This window comes from Cydia amplana, chromosome 12, assembly GCF_948474715.1.
Source record: "Cydia amplana chromosome 12, ilCydAmpl1.1, whole genome shotgun sequence".
NCBI classification, from domain to species: domain Eukaryota; kingdom Metazoa; phylum Arthropoda; class Insecta; order Lepidoptera; family Tortricidae; genus Cydia; species Cydia amplana.
Genome location: NC_086080.1, coordinates 16,214,016 through 16,241,063, shown reverse-complemented (window position 1 = coordinate 16,241,063; position 27,048 = coordinate 16,214,016). Strand labels below are relative to the sequence as shown.

At 37.7% G+C, this 27,048-nt stretch overlaps 1 protein-coding gene across 1 annotated transcript in view; it reads right to left on the bottom strand.

The window, feature by feature from the left end:
* Positions 1 to 6,285: 6,285 nt before the first annotated feature.
* The window catches only part of LOC134652761 (cell adhesion molecule DSCAML1), a 44,334-nt gene continuing 23,571 nt past the window's right edge, over positions 6,286 to 27,048 (bottom strand). The window contains exons 4-7 of the mRNA XM_063507923.1: positions 12,232 to 12,422; positions 11,621 to 11,750; positions 10,600 to 10,740; positions 6,286 to 6,522 (exon numbers count right to left, since the gene is read on the bottom strand). Coding sequence (XP_063363993.1) covers positions 6,374 to 6,522; positions 10,600 to 10,740; positions 11,621 to 11,750; positions 12,232 to 12,422 — 611 coding nt within the window. The 3' untranslated portion in view covers positions 6,286 to 6,373. The remainder of the gene's footprint in view (positions 6,523 to 10,599; positions 10,741 to 11,620; positions 11,751 to 12,231; positions 12,423 to 27,048) is intronic.

The window sequence follows — 27,048 nt, the reverse complement described above, 5'->3', positions numbered from 1 at the left end:
GAGAGTGATTGCGGGTCACTATTGGATGAGATTGGCTCAGGACCGGGATAAGTGGCGAATTCGAAGAGAGACCTATGCTCAGCAGTGGGCGATAAAAGCGTGATATAACGATAAGAGAGTGATTTCATTTTGAGAATGTGACATGTTTATACTTTTTGTCTGTGTTCTGACTTCGGGCTACGAAGAATAGAGGAAAGGATATTACAAAATATATTCTGTTTGACATATATTCTTCCTAAGGCTCCCTGATATGCATGCTCGCCGTGTACAAAAATAAACACCTCTACACTTCTATAACAATTATATGCTCTCACTTACCTCTAATGGTGGTATTCCACCTGTCTAATGTGTATTTTGTCTCACATTTGGCTTAATGAGAGAGTGAGTTGCAATGACATTGGACAAAGATATTGGACAGATGGAATACCACCCTAATGAATGCTCTAGAAACTTGTTTACTTGTTTATAGAACTACCCTCAAAAAGATTAATATTTTTCAAATGTGGCAAACACAGTTTTGAGGCTGGCAACTAGCGAAAGTTGAGCATCAAATTTATTGTGACAACCAATTTTTGTACAGTCGCCATCAGATATATTGGAGCGGCCAAGGCGCTCATAAATATCTGAACACGTCTTTATTGTCAGGGCGTTAGAGCGCGTGTTCAGATATTGTGAACACCTTGGCCGCTCCGATATATCTGATAGCGACTGTACCATAGGAATAATGATCCGATATATTTGACCACTTTTGCTGTATCTATAGGATGCTGGCTTTACTCCGTTTGCCATTACAAGTCTCAAAACAAGCGACTATGATAAACTAGAAAATCATATTAATCTTTTTGAGATAGCCAAGTGAGCTTCAGAGCATTCAAGTTAAAAATCACAATCATTACATATGTGGCATTGCCTTCAAGTGTCACACGGTTTCGTTATACATTAATCAACCTTTCAATAATATTGTCGTGTTCTATCATTTAAATACATCATATGACTGTAAATACACAATTACATACCCTGGACGAATGAAACAAGACCGACAATGTCTATACAGAATCGAGTTGGCTATTGCAAGATGGCCGCCACTAATGCAGCGGTCTCAGTACAGATCTAGTGCATAATTATTTTCCATCGTATTTTTACGGAAACGTACGAACGTGTCTTGCTATTTCAGTCAGTCTCGGTACAAAAAGTACTGAGGTTGACTGAAGTAGCATGACAAATACAAACGTTTCCGAGAAAATACGATGGAAAACAATTATGCACTAAATCTGTATCTGTACCATCCAATTTGTTCAAGGCTTAAGGCTTCGTCACACAGGCGCGTTTTCCGGGCGCGGCGTGAGCGGGGCGCGCCGCTTTTACATACAAAACGCTCACGTCCCGCTCACGCCCCGCCCGGAAAACGCGCCTGTGTGCCGAAGCCTTTAGACCTCTGGTGAAAACAACTCAACTTCTGTCCAATAGATGGCGCTGCATCTGAGAGTAACGCCACTTTGTATAAACACTGTCAGTGGGGAATTCCAGAAAAGTTTCGGGTAAATACGTGACGCTATTTTGTTACACTTTTGATAGCTGCCATACGCGTCACGTCCCCAACAAAGTAGACCTTTTTGTGGAAGGCCCCTAGTATTTTTGTTTCATTCGTCCAGGGCGCTACGTATGGCCTGAATGCACTACGATATAACCGCTTAACTACGAATCACAGTGCCGTGAATTAATGCTACGTTTTAAGTCGTTATAAAATGTGAATAGTCTTACGCGATGCGTGTCTAAAAGCATTGCATTTTACTATGACGGTTACTAAGAACTACCCAGTCACATGTTTGATATTTTTCAGTGACCTCTAATAATATAATAAAATAAGGGTGACAGCTGGCAACTACAGTTGCCAAAAGCATGTGAGTGGCTACATCACAATGATTGCAAAGCTACACTCGTAGTGCTACGCCGTAGCATAGCTTTTCTTGTATGAAGCGAAAATTACAAAGTTGTGACTTGTGAATATATTCTCATGAGAATTTTATATTACTGTTTACTGTTCAGCGATTTGTACCCCGGTAACGAAAATTGAGAAAAAACTCTTAAAATTGAGTTTATTTTCGTTTTTTTGGGTTTGGTAGAATTATGACTGATGTTGTATCGTCATATTTATCAAACAAGATATAAGACTTACAGTTCCTATTCGATTACATCTTTTAGAAGTCACGTACAAGTTAGGCGTGCTAAAAGCGCGAACCACGTTCGACGTGTTACCTCCCTGTCACACTTACGTACGAATTTACAAGTGCGACAGAGAGGCAACACGTCGAACGTGGTTCGCGGTAGGCGCTCTGTGCACACCAGATGCGTGTGCGTAGCCGCGCGCGTTGTAATATACAGCTCTTTATGAGTGCGGCGTGCGGCACACCACTTGCGTGACGTGTGCGTGCACACAGCCAATATGCTCTGGCCTCATGAATCTATGCGAATGGTTTGCAATAAAAAATAGCAACCTAATACTTCCTTAGTTGAACAGTCATAGTACTATGCGTTGATTGCTACGCGGGTAGCTTTACTATATACATCCTTAGCTCCGCTCACGTTATGTACCATATCAGTAAAAATAAATATATACAATCGCCATCAAATTCCTTATATAATATATATTAAAAATAAATAATAACGCAAATAAATCACAGTACAAAATCACGATTTAAATAAACAAATGGCGTCTCCGCGCATGCGCGGCTACCTAAGTTACTGAGATCTTTTTTTTATAAAAATATATCTAATATTGCAAAAAAATATATAATTAACGATACAATTCTTATTACTAACAATATATTACTTGAACGGTAAGCAACAAGAGTCCAAATTCAAAATGGCCGCCGGGGTTGCCAGGAGAGAAATGAATAAAGCGTTCAGTCAGACTTTTGCCATAACTGTGTATAGTATATAGTTATCAAAAGTAAATGCAAGCATTATATAAAACGTGACACAGTAGAGTACTAAATTATGTCTTTCAGTGATGGCAACCTCGACATTGATTATAAAAATTAAATGCTTACAATACTAAAGCGATCTCTCTCAATGGTAGATTTACGCTAAAATTACTCCAAACGTACATCAATATGCTTTTTCAAGCAGTATCAGCTTACAAGACAAACAGGGCTGGATGTAAGGAGTTTACGCGTTAATAGCGAAAAACTTTCAAAATACGCACTTTTTGAATGTCAAATCTCGCTTTCCAAGCCGGCTCTGGATTTATCACTTATTGATATATCTTTAATTCACAACACATCAAAAATTACATTCAATTAGTCTCACCTTAAATCCAAACCTTATCACTTTCACATTAAAGTTGAATTCTGCTTGCGCCGTTACTGCGTTGAAACGATTTGGTGATAGTTCGGAGTTTAACTTACAACAAGTACAGCATGTTCCGCAACCGAGGGATATACCACGCACCGTCCACTTATAAACTTGATATGTCCAGCTTACCCTTTAGCCATACTCGGTATTTCGATGTATAGGGTGATACGGGAGGCAACATTCATACGAGGTAACATGATTAGTAACACAAGTGCTGAGTTATTATTGAAGTATAAAAATATTAACGAAAAGGTACTAATTTTAGGCAAAGTTGTCCGAAGCCACAGGTCAAAGGGTATAGCCGGGTAAGCATGGCCAAACTGCCCTTAGCGAAAAAAACAATTTCCTTTTACTGGATTATTAACCTATATATAAGTAGAGCTTTCACCAAATATTAAGCCTCAAATGCTTCAGATTTCAAAAAAAAATGCAAAAAAAGAAAAATCATTTTTATTTTATTACAGCCAAAGTACTAATCCGATTTCTTTGTAATTTGGGTATGTTGTATATACAATTAAGGTCGCTTTCTGAAAAAAAAAATATTGAATTATCTCTTAAAATAATAGTAAAAAATTGAGATGAAAATTTTCAGAAAAATAAAAAAAATACGTGCGAGATAGCGACAGTTATCAAATTTACATATTTTATGTAGAATTTAATAATGTTTAACATATATTTTTTTCAAAAATTAAAATCGGGATTAACAGTGTGAAAAACTCGAATTTGTAACATCCCATAATACTCTCTCTTCATACAAGCAAAGCTAAGTAGTCATAAACGAATGAAGTATAATATTGTGAACGCAGTCTTTACGAATTTGAATTTAGAATGTGACGTATTTTATTCATCAAAGGAACAGACATTTTTCAATCGTTAACGCTCTGTATAAAATTCGTGCCTATTTTCCTGTTCCCGCGCTTTTTAGGGTTCCGTACCCAAAGGGTAAAAAGCGGCCAAGTGCGAGTCGGACTCGCCCATGAAGGGTTCCGTATTTAGGCGATTTATGACGTATTGAAAAAAAACTACTTACTAGATCTCGTTCAAACCAATTTTCGGTGGAAGTTTACATGGTAATGTACATCGTATATTTTTTTTAGTTTTCATTCTCTTATTTTAGAAGTTACGGGGGGGGGGACACACATTTTACCACTTTGGAAGTGTCTCTCGCGCAAACTATTCAGTTTAGAAAAAAATGATATTAGAAACCTCAATATCATTTTTGAAGACCTATCCATAGATACCCCACACGTATGGGTTTGATGAAAAAAACATTTTTGAGTTTCAGTTCGAAGTATGGGGAACCCCAAAAATTTATTGTTTTTTTTCTATTTTTGTCTGAAAATCTTAATGCGGTTCACAGAATACATCTACTTACCAAGTTTCAACAGTATAGTTCTTATAGTTTCGGAGAAAAGTGGCTGTGACATACGGACGGACAGACAGACGGACAGACAGACAGACAGACATGACGAATCTATAAGGGTTCCGTTTTTTGCCATTTGGCTACGGAACCCTAAAAACGGGACCCTATTACTAAGACTCCGCTGTCCGTCCGTCCGTCCGTCTGTCACCAGGCTGTATCTCACGAACCGTGATAGCTAGACAGTTGAAATTTTCACAGATTATGTATTTCTGTTGCCGCTATAACAACAAATACTAAAAACAGAATAAAATAAAGATTTAAGTGGGGCTCCCATACAACAAACGTGATCTTTGACCGAAGTTAAGCAACGTCGGGCGGGGTCAGTACATGTACTTGGATGGGTGACTGTTTTTTTGCTTGTTTTGCTCTATTTTTTGTTGATGGTGCGGAACCCTCCGTGCGCGAGTCCGACTCGCACTTGGCCGGTTTTTTTTTTATCTCTGAATGCCGTTCGCCCTAGCCGCATACAGCCACGGAGTTTAAGGTCCGCGCTCAGCAAAATAAGTCGCGTTCTAAATTCAAATTGCGTTGGGAATATAACTTTCTAGTATAACGTACTTACAAGTTATTTTGTATGAAGAGAAGGTATTATGGGATGTTACAAATTCGAGTTTTTAACACTGTTAATCCCAATTTTAATTTTTGAAAAAAATATATGATAAACATTATTAAATTCTACATGAAATATGTAAATTTAATAACTGTCGCTATCTCGCATGTATTTTTTTTATTTTTCTGAAAATTTTCATTTCAATTTTTTACTATTATTTTAAGAGATAATTCAATATAATTTTTTTCAGAAAGCGACCTTAATTGTATATACAACTTACCCAAATTACAAAGAAATCGGATTAGTACTTTGGCTGTAATAAAATAAAAATTATTTTTCTTTTTTTGCATTTTTTTTTAAAATCTGAAGCATTTGAGGCTTAATATTTGGTGAAAGCACTACTTATATATAGGTTAATAATCCAGTAAAAGGAAATTGTTTTTTTCGCTAAGGGCAGTTTGGCCATGCTTACCCGGCTATACCCTTTACAAAGTAGTAGTGAAATATATTGAACAACACAATTCACCCTGCCATGCCATACGGAATTTGAGAGCAACAATTTTCAGGGATGGTAGAAGGGTGTGTAAGTGAATTCACCGATAGGTAGGTACCATTAACTTTTCTTGAGTTAATTGGATTTCATATGAATTATCGTTAATTTTCTTGTTGTAATCTCTCTTTTTGTGTTTAAAACATTTTCGTCTCGCATTTTAAGAATCAATAGGAATTAAAAATTAGCTATGAAACTGACTTAAATGGCCAAAACATTTTTAATAAGAAAATATTTAAACAATGTTACAATCTTTGCACTAGCGTGTATAGTCAAAACAAATACATCGAATCGGGCACGGTGCTCATCAATACTTTAATACACATACACGTTACCACTACATTCATGTCAGACTCATTGTCAGATATATCTGAGCACCTACGCCCTCAGGTATTCGTAACCGCCCCCGTATCAACGTCCCACCTCAACGCTACAATCATGACAAATGTCCGGAATCGGTGCGATAGAATATCCTAAGGTTAAGTATAGACGAGAATCAGACCCGCCGCGGTTTCCCCGGCCCCGGACACTCCGCGGCCCGGATCACGCTGCCCGCCGTGTCCCGCGGCGCGGGATCCGTGTCCATGAACCCGGGGTTCAGGATTATGTTAGGCACTAGCTCCATTATGTCTTGTTCCTCGAACTCTGTGTTATACGTACCGTTACCGTGTGAGTGAATGTTAAGTGTCCGCAGTCCAAGCGTGCGTTCCAAGCGAGTGCGATAGAGGGAAAGAAGAAAAATCGAATGAATAAAACTGGCACGGTTATATTAAATGCATGCGGAAAAATCTCGCTTGCGAGGAGTTAAGAGCGAGTTTCTATCGGACAGAGTAAAATTGAATGTCCGCTCCACACTAGGTGCACGAATAGCGCGCTAGACACTGATTTAAACTTTCACGATTATCACACATTATTATTTACGAAAATTGGACTGAATCACGTATAATTAAGTTTTAACATTACCTCCGAGTCCTCCGACGTTTCGAGGACGACATATTTCCCGTGGTCTATTAGAAACGTCAGTAATCTGAATACATAATCATACGCGATAAAGTTGTTTTTTGTAAATAATAGCGCAATAAAGCCACAAAAGTAATGCATTATCGTCATAATAAAGTTCAAACACATTCCTTGTCCAAAAAAAAACAGGAAACGAAAATTCACGGACGCTTCTCGTGAATGTGTGGAGCGAGCATTAGAGCCCTTCGGTTTGGCGCTCTGAGCATTTTACCGAATGAATTTCACAAGTATGGAATGAAATTCATTCATTCACTGATAGAACTAGGATTGCAACATAGCTCTACGCCAAGCAACTCTCTCAGAGTAATTAACGAGTTTTAGAAAAAAAGCGTTATCGTAAAGCTTTACTAATTAATTTAAATTCTAAAAGAATTGCTAAAGAGGCTTCGGCAATACTAGGAAACTATGTAAAATCACTCCCTTCGATATTAAGGACTCCATAGTTGGTTGAATTCATGTCATCCTATCTCTTGTATACTAAGAGAAAAAATTGTGCTTAAATTTAATTACAGATGTGATTTCATGCATAATCTTATTAATTACTTATAACCTAAATAATACCTAGTACTCTTAAGACCAGAGCGCACCGGTAGCGTGTGCTTAGACGTGCACGTGCGCTAAGGTTTTGAAACCGTACACGCACGCAAGGGGTGTGCCGTCACTCATAAAGATCTATATATTACATCGCGCACGTGCACGTCTATACACACGCATCCGGTGTGAATAGGTCTTTAATAATAGTTCCGTAAGCGAGCCTTAGTTACTATTAATACTATTAATAGTGACAGTATTCGAAACATAATAAGTTCCTTACAGTGGTCCATATATAGGAAGTGGTCCTAAGTCATAAGAATAGATATATGAATTTTATTGGACATATAAATGTTTGAGCGTAAACAAAACTGTGGTAGTAGGTTGTCATTTGATTCTATACCTTGAGAAGTATAAAATAAGCTTTCATTTGGCATCATCGAATAAATAATCTTCAGATTTTTTTATTGTTTTAATTAATTACTTAATAAAAAAAAAACTATTGCAGAGAAAAAGGTAAGATCACATTTGTTCAACGATTATATAGTGCGTGTATGTAATAGGTTTATATACAAAATACTGTTAAACAATATATTTATTATAAAATATGTACTTAGTAAATATATTGAAGCGAATATGTGGCAAGAATCAATTGTATACTAAGTTGCATTATTTTATTAATTATTGTATATTTCTGCTAAGCCTATAGTGTTTTTTATTAGTATTTTAATTTGGATTTAAATATACGATTTGTTTTATTATTTTCTAACTGTCTATTGCCTATTAAGTATTGTTCAATAGGTTACTAATTATCAGTTTTGTACGGATCTTGGATATTACAATACGAGTATAATAAAAATGTATTATTCAAGCATTACTAGCATAACTATGAAGATATAAAACTGTCTTTTTTATAATTTTCTTTTTAAATAGATTTATTAATTGTAATAGTGAATAGTTTCGAAGGCAACCTATCGAGTTTCACTTCTAAGCAATAATTGACGCTCCGTAGTCCTTTGGTCCATACCCTACATTACCCTAAAAAGGCGAAATTCCTAGTGCTTTTAGAATCTATATTATTATTGCTTTTCGTCCCTAGGACGTTATAGGAATGTAAATATTAAATTGTACTTATATTTTAAGCCTATATACAGCCGGTAACTTATTAAATTTGGAAAGATTGCTTTTTGGTATTAGTTTTATATCACTACTAAAATATCCACGTGTAGCACCCATCCCGTAGCATAAGTTTAAATAATCTAAATTTTATATTTTTATATTAATTTGTTTTATAGAAAAGCTATATTAAAAACTTTATTACGGAAGAAAAAATGTCTTATACCTAAATATAACTTGGCACTAATCACCTCTTACTTAAATATAATATCACTAGTTTATTAAAATTATTATTTTATTTGAAGTTTAAATTTTATTATGATTAACGGTTTATGTTATTTCAAAGTCTATAAAAGCAGTGCGAAGTTATATTCAAAAAATTACGTACCTATTTGTGATAGAACTAATGAAGTCAAAAAAGCTTTTCTGTAATTATAGTTGAGTTAAAAATTGTTATTATATTGCGTAAATATTATTTTACTTTACTGTACAGTTTTGTTTTAAAGGTACTTTAATAGACTATTATATATTATTAGTTTGTATATAATCTAACCTAAGTAGCTGTGAATATTACGGCAAGATAAATTTCATACGCAATATTTAATATTATGCAAAAGTTATTAATTTATCTAAACATTACTGTTTCCTATTTATATTTTGAGTTTAAGTTTAAAAGCTTATTAACTCGTGGAAGATGCCTTTAAATATAAAATAGCGACCGATGCCTGTAATAAAGGCTATCTACATCACAGGAAGCTTTGAAATTTGTCCTTATTCTTAAAACTGTGAACCCTTTACACGGCGTACGACTATCCCTAAAAAAACCCCCCAGAAGGTTTCTTGCGTCGACGCTCACTTTGGTATTGGTCAAAAGGCAAAAGCTTCTATTAGAAAAGCCAATCAGGGTTCGAAATTATCCAGATAATTATAGTCTTTGATAATTATCGCGATAATTATCCGATAAATATCGGATCGGATTATCCGATAAATATCGGATAATTATCCCAGGTATGGATGGTGCTATGTTTATTTTCTTAATCATGTCTTAATTTTAGACGACACCGTTAAAAAGTAGGGTAATTTATTGTACGATTAAAATAATGAACTCAAAAAATACACAGAATATCACGTCAAATAAAGAAATTAATACCTTAAATCTAATTATTATTTTCTTTGAATTATTTGATAGATTGGGGCGTTTTTTATATTATAGGTTATTATCCAATCGATAATTATCAGGCATAATAATTACGATAATTATCAAGATAACTATCATTGATAATTATCCATTCGGACCCTGAAGCCAATATATGCTCATGCTACTTAAGTATTTAATTCTTAAAGCCTATCTGTAGTCTGACTTTTGCCGAAAATATTTAGCTGCTGTTGAAGTAACGTTTTATCTTAGTGTATTTTAAAGTGGACCTTATACTTAGAGTCATACGACCTTGTTTAGGCTGTCTGTTCCCAAAAGTGCCACTTGACTAATCGTAATCATAATCATAATCATAATCATTTAATCGCAATCCATCCATCGCACAGGATGTTACACCCTTTTCCTAAACAGTTAGTAGAACAGCGGCAGATGATATTACTAGAAACTCCAGTCCAACAAAGACAACATTATGCATCTGTTGGAATGTCTTTTCAGCATGCCGTTTTTTAAGCTCTTCAAAACTGGACCTTAATCCTAACCGCCTACAGCCAGGGGGGTGTCACTCCGCAGTTTAGGTACATTTGGCCGGCGCGCCCATCGGACAGGCGTATAGCAGTGGGCTGCCGCTCGGCGTGCACGATAGTCGTGTCACGTGGCGCTCGCGCAAAATTGAAAATACACAATGGCTTCGAAACTTACTCCGCGAGAATCAGACATGCTATTTTCGGATAAAACATGTATGTTTACATAATCAACGTTTGTAATTCCTACATATTTATCTTAAAAACAATAAATCTCTTCAAAACTGGACCTTAATCCTAACCGAATACAGCCTTAATCGGCTTATTCCCACAGGAAGTACAGCCTCGGTAGAGGCTTGTGCTAGGGCGCGGGCTCACCGGGGCGGCGCCACTCGCGGCAGAGCACGGCGCACGTGCCGGCCGCTAGCACGATGAGCGTGCCCATCACCACGCACACGGCCGCCAGCCACGTGCGCGTGTCGAAGTGCTCGGCGCCGCTGAAGAAGTGCTTGTACAGCTCTGGGGACAGAATATTCTAGTGTTAAAGTATTGTAGTGTTAAAGTATTGTAGTGTTAAAGTATTGTAGTGTTAAAGTATTAAAGTGTTAAAGTAGTAAAGATAGTAAGTGGACTATATATACCTCTAGCGTACCACGACGGTACTAATAAAATAAATATTAATAACAAATTACCTCAAATTAAATTTAAATCATTATCAAACTGAACAGACTTGCTTTTGTTTTGTTTCGTTCGATTTTATAACGATACAAATTCATTCAAAAGTGGAAAAATTTACTGTCTTGGGTGAGACTCATGACCAATGATTTATAACTCAAGATAGGTTATAGGCGTTCCAAAATTGAAGCGCTTAACTTGTGACAAATTGGACAAGTTCCCTTTAGACGCGGCTGGACATGCGAGAAATGTTCACGTGCTAACGAGCACACCCAAAAGAGAAAGAGACGACCTTATGTTTAACAACGAGTGTGACAAAGATGGATGGAATGAGAAAATTAATAAAAAATAACAGATTTCTTCGTAGGCACAAAAATAAATATGGAAGTATTTTTTATGCTCCTCAAGTATGAGTATAACCTATCTATGGTTATATAATATCATTGCTCATGACACGTTACACACGTTAAGAAGTGTCTCAAGGTAGATGTCGCTGGGTGCCTCCCTAAAGGTCCATTTGGTGAATAATGAATATATTTGCTGTCCTTGGGTGAGGTCTTGGTGGCTTAGATGGCAGTGTAATGGGCTAGCGATGTGGGCCTCGGGTACTAACCAAAATGATACCTTATGACAATGCAATAAGGTTTATGAACGGGCAGGTGACGATGGTACTGACCTGCCTGAGTATAGACCGTATGTCATCGCAGTAAGGTTCATGACTGACCTGCCTCCGGGTCGGAGTACAGCGTGGTGGCGAGCACCTCGACGGCGGGCCCGGAGCCCAGCTGGTTGTTGGCCCACACGCGGAACCAGTAGGACGCGTTGGTGTCCAGGTGGTACACGTCGATTTGCCGCTGAAATTTTAGGTTGCTTATAAGACAATTGTATTATTTGTAATAAGATAAGGTATTTAATCGAATTCAACAACTTGAAAATGCTTTTGAACAGCAGAATAGAATAAAATTTATTTAGGACGCTTATACAACAAAATTTTACAAAAACGGTTTAATACGTCACTGAAAAGGTTTCCACTCAGCTTGGTGTCAACTAGTGTCAAGGTATCTTATGAATACCTTGACGCTGGTGCGTGCTGCGCATTAATGATGACTTCAAATAATTTGTGATGATCTAGTAAACTAGTAGTTTAGTATACCGAGTTGGGGCTGATGTTGGGGCTGATAGGCCGCCACGGCTCCAGGCTGCCGTTGACCAGCGCCGCGAAGCGGTACTGTGCGGTGAAGTCGATGATGGGGTGACCACCGTCGCCAGCTACGTTCCACAGTATGAGAGCCAGCATGGTGGTGGTATACACTGTCACGTTTACTGGACACTGACCGAGTTGGGGCTGATGTGGTTGGGGCTGATAGGCCTCCACGGCTCTAGGGTGCCGTTGATCGGCGCCGCGGAGCGGTACTGCGCGGTGAAGTCAATGATGGGGTGACCACCGTCGCCCGCGACATTCCATAGGATGAGGGCGAGAATGGTGGACGCGTGGACTGTCACGTTGACCAACGGGGGAGGCTCCGCTGAGGAAGAAATAAGAAAAATATAAAGTTTTGTAAACTATTTAAAACTGTAAGCCGTAACTGTCGCCCAGTACCATTCGAGTCGAGTAAGAAAGAAAAGGAACGTATTTCTTGAACCTAAGAACCAGTAACTAAATCTATGAAAGATCAACGCGCGTGGGCCCAAGCTCTCTGGCTTATAAATAAGAGTTATAATTACGAGTATGTATAAGGCCGCTAATCTTGTATGGATCTATTCAAAGTGCCCACAAAACGATGTTTTATGTTATTGCTTACGTACTTAATTACTTTATTTGACAAAAGAATGTTCCTGCTAAATGTATTATCAACCTTTATCCATTTACAAAATAATCATGGTGTTTAATAACGAAGATTATTTTAAAAGTACATATTATGATACTGCGCGAAAAGAGTAGATAAGTAATTAACACCATTTTAACAGCCGCCCAGGTTTTAATACGTTACGAGAAAATGACTGCAGTAATCGTCGGCAATCGACAAGTGATAAACAACTTCGTGCCGGCGAGTTAATTATCGCAGCGCTCGGCGGAAAATCGTGCACTTCTACAACATAGTCAAGGAAAAAGAAGAACGAATTATACAGATTAGATATAAAATACTACTTCATGTACTTAAGAGTTTTATTATCTTTCCATGTAAAAACAATTTATTCTAAGACGTGTAACAATTTTATGGCAGTAATAAAAATTATGCATTATGCGGCCTTGGGAAGTAGCTTTGTTGGTAAATGGGTTCGCATAAAAATACCTATTATCAAACAAAGATACAAATACACTCGCGAGCAAACCAACGAAATCACTTCACATACGTGTGTATAAGGCTTTTGTGTTCAATGTATTTTCTACTTTTCGTGAAGAAAATAGTATTTTGATAATATAACCTATTTAAAAATAGTTACATTTTAACAGTTTCGAATGATTCACGGTTAGTTTCACTAGACATATCGACCGGGATATGAACCGTGATTACCTTTTGTATTGTAGGTAATCACGGTCCATATAAGTCTAGTTACACTTTCTTATTCAGGATGGCATAAAAATTAGATAGGTATGTCATTTACTAAGGAGAATCCAAACATGTGAAGTGATTCCGTTTCTTTGATCGCGAGTGTATGTTTTTAAAGGCGGTACTTTATATACATTTTTATTTGCTCGGAATGGATAAATCAGTTCTAAGGACATTCAAAACCCACGACTATGACGTGTTAATGGCTACGAAAATAAAATAAACAAATAGAAAAAGGTAAACAAAGGTACGGTTCGGCAAATACAAACTGCCTATTTACACAATGTCTCGTGTCACATGTCAATGCGAAACTAGCTTTACACACTTCACAATAACGTTCAAACTAACTAAAATGAAAAGTTGAAAACACGATGCAAAGAGTCGATTATATGGTCGGCGAATGAAATTTTATTGATTATGCGTTTGGTTCCGATAGTACCTACCTACCGTCGTTAGCGTGCGGGGGTTAACTACTATTGTTGTATCATTATAAAATAAATGGCGATTTTTATTATGAATGCATTTTAGCTTTGTGCGTATGACAAACTTCAATTGACAATTATTTTAAATACACGTCGTGCCACACATAAATAATATAAAACTGGCGGCGATTTAGGGCAAATGTTTTATTTATAGTTTATAGCATAGGCTTAGTTTTTAATTTTAGTTATAATTTTTATTTTAAGGGTTTTTATTATGTGTTACATATAGGGTACTCGTTTTAATCTTCAATAAATAATCTAGATTTATTCCATATAAAACTTAAAAGTAGACTTATTTTAAAGCCCTCAGAATTTACATAATATATGTTAAACTTCTGGTTAAGACAAACAGTTACACATATTTGTCAAAGGAGTGGGGCTTGTGGGACGGATTAGAGTTTCGTGCCTCTTGTTCCGTTTAGTGACATTTAGGTCAGCCTTAATGCGTGTAAGTAGATTACTTTGAAGACTGTTAAGGTTTATGGACGGGACGGCGGTAAATTAATTTCCTTTAGTGCACGGTTTGCAAGCTAGCAAAAATAGCACGTTATTTTCAGTTAAAGCATAGCATAGCATTTTTTTTAGCTTTCCGTTAGAGAAAAATTACTTGAGGAACGGTTTCTCATTCCTATAGAGTTTAACCTTTTCAACGCTTTTCGTCCCATCTTAAAATGTGGCTTATACGCCAAATGGTTGCAATATGAAGAGCGAAAATAAACCTTATCTGTCAGCAGGAAAATTGCTTTGACAGCGTCCGTCGTAGCCTTTTTAGTGGCTGTTGGCGTCATGGGCACGACAGCACTCGACCACTTTAGTGGCTCTTGGCGTTGAAAAGGTTAAATCAAATCTTACGCAGTGGAACGACCATAAGGGCTACTTTAGCAGCTTTTAGCAGTGAGTTGCTTAATCACCCAGTTTCAAGGTATTATGTATAACAAAACTTCATGTTATCTGGTATAATTAGTTAATCAGCTGATGATCATCGTGTGTCCCTCTCTATGGCATAACGAATAGGGACCAACGACGATCATCATCTGATGAAGTTAGTAGCCGTTTATGAATAACGCCAAATACTCGTATAAGAATTGCTTGCTTAAAGGTATATGGCTATAGTTACTCGTATAAACGAGTAACTGTATTATTCGAGTACCTTTTCAGAAATAAAACGCTCGAAATTAGATTAGAGGACACAAGTCGCAATGGGACATAGGGCCGGGTTTAGCAATCTGGGTATGTAGGTCATTGGACTGAGCTTTACACGGCAACCTAGCCTTGGCCGATTCGGACCGGGCAGATGTTCCGGGTTTATTTAGAATGGGTATTTGCAGATCTAATATTAAAAGAGACCTAAGAATTGATTATAAATAAATAAATATCTTGGGACAATTCGACATAAATCGATTGAGTAAGCTCAATAAGGCTTGTGTTTTGGGTACTACAGAACGATTTGTAATAGATAGATGTAGATATACTTCAATACATAGAAAACATCTATAACTCAGAAACAAATATCTGTGATAAATACACAAACACTCCAAGGTAGGTAATCCGTTAGCTATATTATACAGGGTGCTTCCTGTAACAGGAGCAATAAATTAAACTGTAGGCTGTACTCCTCAAACTGACCAACATTTGTTCAGCAACTTTTGAAAGTAACTCGTGTTTTGATTTTTATTACACTTTAAAGTTTATTCTAAGACGCAATGTATTGCAAATTTTGTTATGATTAAAGCGTGACAAGCAACGTCAAACACACTGATGTCAGCGTACATTGAAGGTAATATTTATTTTGTATGAAAAAGAGGAAGTCTAAAGAATTCATAATTTTTAAAAGTTGCTGAACAAATGTTAGTCAGTTTGAGGAGTACAGCCTTTATTTTAATTTATTGCTCCTGTTACAGGAAGCACCCTGTATTTCGTCTTTCTGTCTAGCTGCATCATCATATTTTCAAAGGAATCATGAAATTTAATGTGGTGATTCCACACATTGCAGCATTGCAGACTATATAAGCTTGTAGCATGTATCATTAAGTTATTTTCGGTCAAAACTGTAGTTTAAACGTCCATTATATAAATTGACTCTACAAGCCGAAGCGCTGTCGATTCGCCACGGCATAAAGTTATTAATGTATCAATTTATCGACGCTCGAGCACTCGTAAACCATGTCTCGGCGGGCGATATATCACCGGTGGCAGCTACCGAGTCTGTGAAACCTACCTAATGTAAAATGTAAGCTGCGTGACTCGAGGGACACCGGGGAACCGGGGCTTCGTAACCTGGTTTTGATCGAAGCTTTTTTTACTTCTCCGTAACTGGCTTCGGTCAAGCACTTTGTTTTACTCGTACGAGTCGTACGTAACTGGCTTCGGCCAAGCACTTTGTTTTACTCGTACGAGTCGTAAGTCGTATCGTACGTAACTTGGCTTCGGTCAAGCACTTATTTTACTTCTACGCAGAGGGTGTTCCTGGTGCTAAGACGACGAGAGGTGCGTAGTTACGATTTATGAAGGAATGTCGGAATTTAATTGAAATGATGCGGTTTCATTTTAACAAGTAATGGCGTTATTCATAAGCGGCTGCTAACTTAAAGTCTATTTTTTTATTCGGTAGACTGAAATGACAGTTAATAGTATGAAATGACATTTCATGTTCATACAATTAACTGTCATTTCAGTCTACGGAATAAAAAAATAGACTTTAATCAGTTGATGATCGTCGTTTGTCCCTATCTGTCGTTATGCCATAGAGAGGAACAAACGACGATCATCAGCTGATCAACTTAGCAGACGCTTATGAATAACGCCGTAAGTATATAAGTTCACACCAGTTTAATGTAGAGTATGTAGAGTCCACGTAATCTATTTAGACTTTGTAGATTATATAAGCTGGAAGACCAGCAGGTGGCAGCATACTCTTAATATGTCTTAGTTACAAACTTCAGCCGTTCTAAAGTCATAATTGAATTCGTGCCGCCGTAATAGGCACGGAGTCGGGACTTTTATGACCCGCCAGTTTGGAGCACGGATTTAAAAATATAAACGTTGTTTAAGAGTTAGTTAGCGTCGAGTTTTAACGATCCTTCAGTGAGATTTAAAAAACTAGAAGTTTGCGGTTACGGAAGTACGTTTAAACGAAGGTAGGTACTTATTCCATACCACTGAGACCAAATCACTGCTTGTTTCAGTTACATTTCAAAAAATATTTTTTAAGGAATCCACTATTTATCATTTAGGCAGGTCTCATTAGGGCACTTAACATAATTAAATCGACAATCATGGCAACTTTCATTTCAATACTTGCACAGGTACTACTGCATAGACGTGGTTACTGAAATCGTTTGTATTTGATGCATCATACAACGCCGAAAACGTGTTATTGCGAAGATTAAATATAATCATCATTGATCGTCATCATATCAGCCGAAAGACGTCCACTGCTAGACATAGGCCTCCCCCAGGGATCTCCACAACGACCGGTCTTGCGCCATTCTTATCCATCGTCTCTCCGCGACCTTAACCAGATCATCGGATCATCTTGTTAAATATGCGTACGCAAAATTACGTCTTTGAATTTTAAATTCGTAGTCGAAAACGACCATCATTATCTTGATAGCCAAAATGGACGACCCTCAACTTTTAAGATGAGCCCGTATTTCTGAAACGAGCGGTCGGATTAAGAAAGACAAACTTAACGACCACAATTGGGGAAGATATAGCTTGATTCCAAAATTTCATTAAAACATATAATTGAACTTGGGAATCTTGGGATATCTACTTTACAATAGGGATTTAACAGCGTGGTGAAGCGAAGCAGACGAATAAAATTTATCTAATTAGTGGTATCACATTGGTACTTTAATTTATTCAATACCAAACATAGCAAAAACTCACAATAAAGGTTCTTACAGATATTTGTAGTTGGGGAAAATTCAGTAGATAAGTACACATTTGTGCACGTTTGAACTCAACCAAAATGTTATCGAATGAAGGTTGCGAAAAGGCGGAAAATAATAGTGTGTCGATACTTGATGCTAAATATGCATCAAAAACATACACGAGGAAAACACATTACGCACGATGTCATTAATATAATAACAAATAAATAGAACCGTTAACCAATGTAAATTGACCCAGGTGTTCCAAGATTGATAAGCGGAGCTGGGGCCAGGAGTGAAGCGGGGGAATGATCGTGCGGTAATAGCAGTTATTATGTGACCTTGCCAGCGCAACTGTAGTTTACTGCGTGTGACCACTGTAACGATTTGGTGGATAATAATAATACGAACTGGGAATGAGTCTTTGATTGATACGCTAAATAAAGTAGGTACACTGAATATGTTCATGATAAGAAATCAAGCTAATTTCTAAATCCATCTTCATCCATCTTCCTCGCGTCGTCCCGGCTTTTTTTGCCACGGCTCATAAGTGGGACCCTGGGGTCCTCTAAATATGAAACCGAAATTAACTAAGTTAAATTGACAAACAGCAACAGACGCAACGGTCTCACGGCGGTTAGCAATTGTGTGCTTCTTCTTCAAGACCATTTAAAAAGATTTAAAGCGAAATAAATCCGACGGATAGACGAACTAAATAGAATCTAATGTGGAGGAGATATCTATGAAGGTCCACTAGACCTAACAAGCGATCCAATAATAGATGAGCTATTTATTCGTCTGCTTATAACTCAAACGGGGTCATTAATTGTCTCTGAGACTGTGAACCGAGATCCAAACTTGCTTCTAAGACAGTCAACCAATTTAAAGTCGGGGCCACTATTTATATATATTTTCTTTCTGAGCCTGATATGAGATCATACACATAAATACATAATACGTAAATAAGTTAACCTGTGTTTTTACTCCTGATATTAAAATAGCAGTTAGAGATTGGTTAATTTTTTACCCAACGAATCATCCTGATTTTGTACCAATTTGTACACAACATGCTTCCTAGTTCTACGCCTAGACATATTTCGGCTTTTCGAAATATATGTGAAAGTCTCGCAAGTAAAATGATGTCTTTGAACATCAAATGAAGCCCCAATAGAACCTCATATTCGTTTTTTGCAAGTCTGTGAATGTTAAGGCAGCCTCCGGAATATTTACTTATCCGTCATATCAACTGAATAAATATAAATTTGCATATATTTGCGCAGGCCCGTTTTTCTCCCAACTATATGGAAGATATTTTGTTCAGTTACGCAATAGATCGTCAGTTGGCAGTCAAATTCATATAGACCGCGAGCCACGAACAGGTTTCCATGACCAATCGCCTCCCAGGCGATAACTCCTATAATGGTTAACGGCTACGTATGATGAATCCTCGTGGACGTCAGCTGCCGCTCCGTTGGTGGGTTGAGGAATGGCAGCAACCGAAACACGTAAAAAAAAAAAATATTTTCAGTCATCGCCTCCCGTTTCATACTTTGCCAGATGATAGTTTAGGTGCTCTTGTTAATAAAAAAAATCGTCAGCCGGTTGTATCGCGGTGGAAACACCGTCAGCTGGTCACATGAACATGTAAAAAAAAAATTTTTTTTCAGTCATCGCCTCCCGCTTGATACTTTGTCAGATGATAGTTTAGGTGCTATTGTTAATAAAAAACATCGTCAGCCGGTTGTATCGCGGTGGAATCACCGTCAGCTGGTCACATGAACATGTAAAAAAATTTTTTTTTTTCAGTCATCGCCTCCCGCTTGATACTTTGTCAGATGATAGTTTAGGTGCTATTGTTAATAAAAAAAATCGTCAGCCGGTTGTATCGCGGTGGAATCACCGTCAGCTGGTCACATGAACATGTAAAAAAAATTTTTTTTTTCAGTCATCGCCTCCCGCTTGATACTTTGTCAGATGATAGTTTAGGTGCTATTGTTAATAAAAATAATCGTCAGCCGGTTGTATCGCGGTGGAATCACCGTCAGCTGGTCACATGAACATGTAAAAAAAATGTTCATGTGACCAGCTGACGGTGATTCCACCGCGATACAACCGGCTGACGATCTCTTTTATTAACAATAGCACCTAAACTATCATCCGACAAAGTATCAAGCGGGAGGCGATGACTGAAAAAATATATTTTTTTTACATGTTCATGTGACCAGCTGACGGTGATTCCACCGCGATACAGCCGGCTGACGATTCTTTTTATTAATAATAGCACCTAAACTATCATCTGACAAAGTATCAAGCGGGAGGCGATGACTGAAAAAATATTTTTTTTTTACATGTTCATGTGACCAGCTGACGGTGATTCCACCGCGATACAACCGGCTGACGATTTGTTTTATTAACAATAGCACCTAAACTATCATCTAACAAAGTATCAAGCGGGAGGCGATGACTGAAAAAAAAATTTTTTTTTACATGTTCATGTGACCAGCTGACGGTGATTCCACCGCGATACAACCGGCTGACGATTCTTTTTATTAATAATAGCACCTAAACTATCATCTGGCAAAGTATCAAACGGGAGGCGATGACTGAAACCAATTATTTTAAATTTTAGATTGTATTTATTTATTTGTTTTATAAATTCATGTGACCAGCTGACGGTGATTCCACCGCGATACAACCGGCTGACGATTTTTTTTATTAACAATATCACCTAAACTATCATCTGACAAAGTATCAAGCGGGAGGCGATGACTGAAAAAATATTTTTATTTACATGTTCATGTGACCAGCTGACGGTGATTCCACCGCGATACAACCGGCTGACGATTTGTTTTATTAACAATAGCACCTAAACTATCATCTGACAAAATATCAAGCGGGAGGCGATGACTGAAAAAAAAATTTTTTTTTACATGTTCATGTGACCAGCTGACGGTGATTCCACCGCGATACAACCGGCTGACGATTTGTTTTATTAACAATAGCACCTAAACTATCATCTGACAAAGTATCAAGCGGGAGGCGATGACTGAAAAAATATTTTTTTTTACATGTTCATGTGTACAGCTGACGGTGATTCCACCGCGATACAACCGGCTGACGATTGTTTTTATTAACAATAGCACCTAAACTTTCATCTGACTAAGTATCAAACGGGAGGCGATGACTGAAAAAAAATTTTTTTTTTACGTGTTTCGGTGGCTGCCATTCCTCAACCCACCAACGTAGCGGCAGCTGACGTCCACGAGGGTTCATCATATATGGCCGTTAACCAGTATACGAGTTTTCACCCGGGAGGCGATGACTGACGAAATTTGCGCCTGGCTCGTGGACCAATAAGCGAATCTTTCAATAGTTAGGGAAATAGATTGTTGTATGAATGAACAACCAATTGTTCACGTCTAACGCAATAGCTTTAAATAACTCTTTAAGGTCAAATGCAAATGGAAATCGAACACAAAAGACAATGCGAGTTTGAACTTTGACTCGCACAAAATAGCTGGGGTTATTAATTGTATGGTGAGAGAGTAATACACTGTATTTACAGTAACGAAACTACCCCTTGAATATTATTGGGTTCCATTTCTTCATTTGTCCAGATTAAGGTAGGCAGCAGCTAGTGGCTAAGTGAGCGAGCTGTCCAAAATGAATTGCACACGCTATCTTTCATTTAAAACAAAGTTGTGTTTATATGATTTTGAACATCTCACCCGCTTAGTTTTTTTTATTATATAGAAGGAAAACGAACAGTTTTGAATGATTCATGGTTAGTTTCACTAGAGTTATATCGACCGGGATATGAACCGTGATTACCTTTTGTATTGTTTTTGAGATCCCGATATTTCGACGCAGTTACATGCATCTTGTTCAACAACCCGTGAACGAACAGACGAATCGCCTGATGGTAAACAGTTACCGTTGCTCAAGGACACCTGCAACACCATAGGGGTTGCAAGTGCGTTGCCGGCGATGGGAGTACGCTCTTCTCTTGAAGGTTTGAAGGTCGTATCGGTCCGGAAATACAGCGGCCGACAGTTCATTCCACAGTTTAGCAATGTCAGGATATAGATGTGGCAGGGCAGGATAAGTGGTGATGATGGAAATTTATGCTTTTCAGATCATTTTGAACATCTCACCCGCTTAGCTGTCTACTACTGACATAGAGAACCTTGCTAGTAAAAAAGTGCTGAAAATTCACAACATCGAAGGACGTAGGTAATAGTCTAAAACTAGTGCTGAGTCACTGACTTTCAGTAATGCGTCGCATTTATATGTGCCGGCTCTCACGCCGGCCCTCATTAAGCGAAATTATAAGTGTCATAAACAAAAATAAAAACCCATTCCGAATAGCCAGACGCATATATTACTCAGGCAACGAATGTGGCACGCCAGCTTTGATGCCATGGACATGAAAGGCTTTCGGACCAGAACGGCGGCGGCGCATAAAAGCCAATAGAAGTCAATAGATGGATTGAAATAAACTAATTTTCTAAGTGAATAAATGCAATAATTCACCGTCAACAGCAATTTTCGTGTTTTTATACTATAATGCGTACCATACTGCTACCACGGCGTGACGCATGACGTCACTCTGATTTTTATCCTTTGTCAGCAGAATTTGCTAAGCGGGCCAAGTGTTCAAAATTACCTTGACACGCTCTTATTCTCTTAACAATAAAGTCGCGTCAAGATAGTTTTGAACACTTGGCCCGCTTAGCAACTTCTGCTGCTGACTTTAATGTATTGGTCCCATAGGTATAAACAATGGATCCACACTAACCGGATAGATTGATAATTTTATTAAAAGTGGTCAACTATCCATGATGCCGCGGGAAATGGCGTGACGACCTCGATACGTATTGTACGAGTGGAGTTGCATTTAGGATTTCTCTATATCTGTTAAATGCTCTGTATAATGTCATACAATTAAATAGGTACTTAAATACATTCTAAAGAATGGTAGCAGGAGAGTGCATTATACGGGTAATATCAAGTAGTGGGAAAGGAGGAACCCTTGCCCAGCAGTGGGACACTTTATCAGGCGAAAATTAAAATAAAACAATAAAGATGACTAAGTTCCGTTGTGTATATGATCCATAATATACATGTGTTTTTATCAGTAGATGTTGCAGCAAATGTTTAAATCGATTAGTAGTAATTCATAGCACGCAGAAACTAAAGCAAGAACCTATTTAGGCTTCTATTCTACATCCAATACGTACACAAGAACGGACCATTAGGAGATCCAATTTATAAACTGTCACAAGTCAAGGTGAAAAGCAAATTTAACTTAAGAGCTACGTAACTGGATCCAGCTGCCTCAAATATTGATCTAAGGCTGACCTGGTCGTATTTCCTCTAATATTCGTGTTACATTTTTCATTCTTTACTCACGGACTAACTGGAAGAGATCCCCTCAAAGGGATAAGTGCGCTTTTGTACTTATCTTTTCCTAATTGTATATTACATTTAATATATGTGTTTTTGTACAATAAAGAGTTTACTACTACTATATTATGAGTAGAAAAATCATCATCATCATCTCAGCCGAAAGACGTCCACTGCTGGACAAAGGCCTCCGCCAAGGATCTGCACAACGAACGGTCATTCGCTGCCCTCAGCCAACGGTTTCCCGCGACTTTAACCAGATCGTCGGTCCATCTAGTCTGGGGCCTTCCCACGCTGCGTCTTCCGGTACGTGGTCGCCACTCGAGAACCTTTCTACCCCATCGGCCATCGGTTCTGCGAGCAATGTGACCCGCCCACTGCCACTTAAGTAGGAAAATAAGAACAAATTTTTATGGGGGTTGATAATAAATTTATTAGCGATTGTTCCAATGCTTACCCTGTAGTGACTTGTATAGTTTATGATTTGAGAAGTCTATTTTTCCTGCGTCTTCATACTTAGCGTCAGACGAAATAACTAAGTACCTCTTAACTTAAGTTAACGAACTAACACTTCATGGCATTTGCTATGTCAGTGTGGCAATGTTACTATTAATGTCCAATTTCTATGAAAATATGACGTTTATAAATGTCCCTCCTTCACTTTGTCCTGTTCAAATCGATGCGAAGTTAGCTTAGACGGGCTGGAATCGCCGTGCCTCTCGTCACGTAAGTAAATGCGGCATTACAGAATGGAAAGAGTCAAATATGTATGTAGTTCACTGATTGAGAAAAATATAACTCGATTCACTATTTTATTTTTATCTCTTCATATTTGCCGAAATACGGCTCAGTGAAGTGCCAACCTGAATGGGTTTAGTTTTCAACGTTCAAACTTCCAATAGCTGAATAGGAAAAATCGGAATACAAAATGCAGTCAGTGCAGATGAAGAAAATATTTGTAGTTATAGCGTGAGGTAGAAAAAAAGAAATAAAATAGACAGAAGATGGAACCTTTACGTGACTTAAAGTATTATCGAAGGCATAAACTAACCATTACGAGTATTAGACCTTATATCAATGCAATAAGGTGCAATCCACATCGTGTAAAACAGTCGTTTAGTGCCAGTAATTGGTGGTAGCCCGGTTGATAAATGAACGTACAAAGTAAAGGGGTTACCGTGACCGAAATACAAGAGTCACGGAAGGGATTTACTAAAGTTGACCTATTTCAGCGCTCAACCATTTTGAGTGATGATATTTTCAAGTTTCAAGTTTCTTTATTTGGCCAAGTAACAAAAGAACGTTACATTACATCTAGCAAGTCAAATACAGGTAATTGCAAAAAAAAACCGGCCAAGTGCGAGTCGGACTCGCGCACGGAGGGTTCCGCACCATCAACAAAAAATAGAGTAAAACAAGCAAAAAAACGGTCACCCATACAAGTACTGACCCCGCCCGACGTTGCTTAACTTCGGTCAAAAATCACGTTTGTTGTATGGGTGCCCCACTTAAATCTTTATTTTATTCTGTATTTGTTGTATTTGTTGTTATAGCGGCAACAGAAATACATCATCTGTGAAAATTTCAACTGTCTAGCTATCACGGTTCGTGAGATACAGCCTGATGACAGACGGACTGACGGACGGACGGACGGACGGACGGACGGACGGACAGCGGAGTCTTAGTAATAGGGTCCCGTTTTTACCCTTTGGGTACGGAACCCTAAAAACTAATCATGCAATGCCTTAATAGGTAGATAAAAATACTCGCACTCCCGAACCTAGTTTCCTGAAAGGGTAACTAGGGAGCAATAATGTTCAGTGAAAATTTTAAACGGTCATTTCATTGCATTAGTATTAGGTACAGTGGACACTTCTAGCTGACAAAAATGATAGGTACGAGGGACAAAAAAGTTAGCGATAACGATGAATTATACTCTCCTTTCACAGTTATAATTTTTCAGATTGGCGAAAATTTACCGTAAAATAACAATAGAAACAAAAGAAAAACTGGGAATAACTTAAATAACTGAAGCACGATATGTAGATAATAGATATACTCTTAGATAATAGAAAAAAGCTGAAAACCAGTGTTGAGATTTGTAGGTAATCTAATAAGCATGCATATAAATGGACCAGACTCTAATTCTCATTTTTACTGATAGTGTCTTATCTCTGGGGCCCGTTTCTCAAAAGCTTGTAACTTGCAATACAAGCGCATGTCACTTTTTGACAGCTTTTGTTAGAAAGGGACTTCCACTTGTATTACAAGTTACAAGTTTTTGAGAAACGGGCCCCTGGTCAACAGTTATTACTTTTGTAATGCTATTTTTTATGCGTAAGTACACTCATTTTAAGAAAGCAATAATAATGAAATGGAAAATACGCAAGAGTCAACGAGTTTCGGCTCCTCAGAAGTTTAATATACCACTTTATCACTTGAAGCGCTGAATAAAATGTCAAATCTTAGCAATATGAACGGGTGAAAAGTGCCACTTGGAATGGAGGGGTAATTTGAATATTAAAGAGGCCTTTATACTGTTAACTGCAGACTTTTGAATAGGTACTATTTAATGTGTTCGTAAATTGAGATACTCTCTATTGACAAGAATAGTAAAGCATGTTCAAAAGCCTCTGCCATGTTAATGTTACAGAAAAGATGTAATAATTATTACATACTTTTATTGGCTGTAGTTTTTTTATTTAAATTTAACTGAGTAAACTGGATGGAGTTAAGCAGTTCATAATTCATATAATTAATTCAATATTAACTATTTAAATTTTGAACTGTTAGTAAAACATAACCACGAACTAAGTACTAAGTCTACCGTAATATCAAAGAGTACTATAGATTTTATAGAGAGTTACTGTCAGGGTAAATTATGGTATGGTAAGGTATATGGTGCAATGTTTTTGAAAGATGGCGCGTCATACCTTTGGCCTATTCTCGACTGCATGGCGTTAATTTCAATATTTACAAATTAACACATGTCAGTGAAAGAATAAGGATCAAAGTCAAATGGAGTTCTAACAGTTTTAATCTTCTGTCAAAAGATGGCGGCGAATTTGTGGCTACATAATTTACCATGACAGTAACTCTTTATAAAATCTATATATACTCTTTGGTAATATGTACGTTCACGATATCAGACCCGATACGCGATGCACATTGTGATGCAATCGAACAGGTTTAGCGACAATATGCCAATCAAGCTCCGTTTGGAATTGCCGACCCGGAAAGTAATACCCATGGCCGCAGCCCGCATACCCAATTGAGCTGCTTTGTCACATTGGGTTGTGGAAATAGCTACTAGCATTTCAATCGAATGCTCATTCAAGTTAGGCACAAAGTTTTTTTAACAATTTTAGCTTATTTTTGAATCTAAAAAGTAAATCGTGAATCTTTATTTGTTGTTAAATCTACAAAGGAAATACAAATACCTACATAGTCTGGGAACTTTCGAACTTTTCAACTGCCTTTCTGCCATCTTACGGTTCATGAGGAAAATACCTACAGCCCAAGTTAGGGTTGCCAGATCGAAAGGCGCTATTATCGGGAAAAAATATAAATTTTTCGGGATTTTGGGACTTAAGTAGGGAAAAAAAACCATCGCTCCCTCACCGCACAATCTCTCGCCACGCACGCCCCGCGCGCTCGCTCGACGACAGTTCGGAACTTGAAATCATTGTTTTATAACGTGAACCTGTTTTTCGGGACAGTTTGCACTTGGTCGGGAATCGGGAACACATTCTAAAAATCGGGAGAATCCCGCCAAATCCCGACCATCTGGCAACCCTAAGCCTAACAATAGAGAGATGTAATAAGGACAGGACAGCG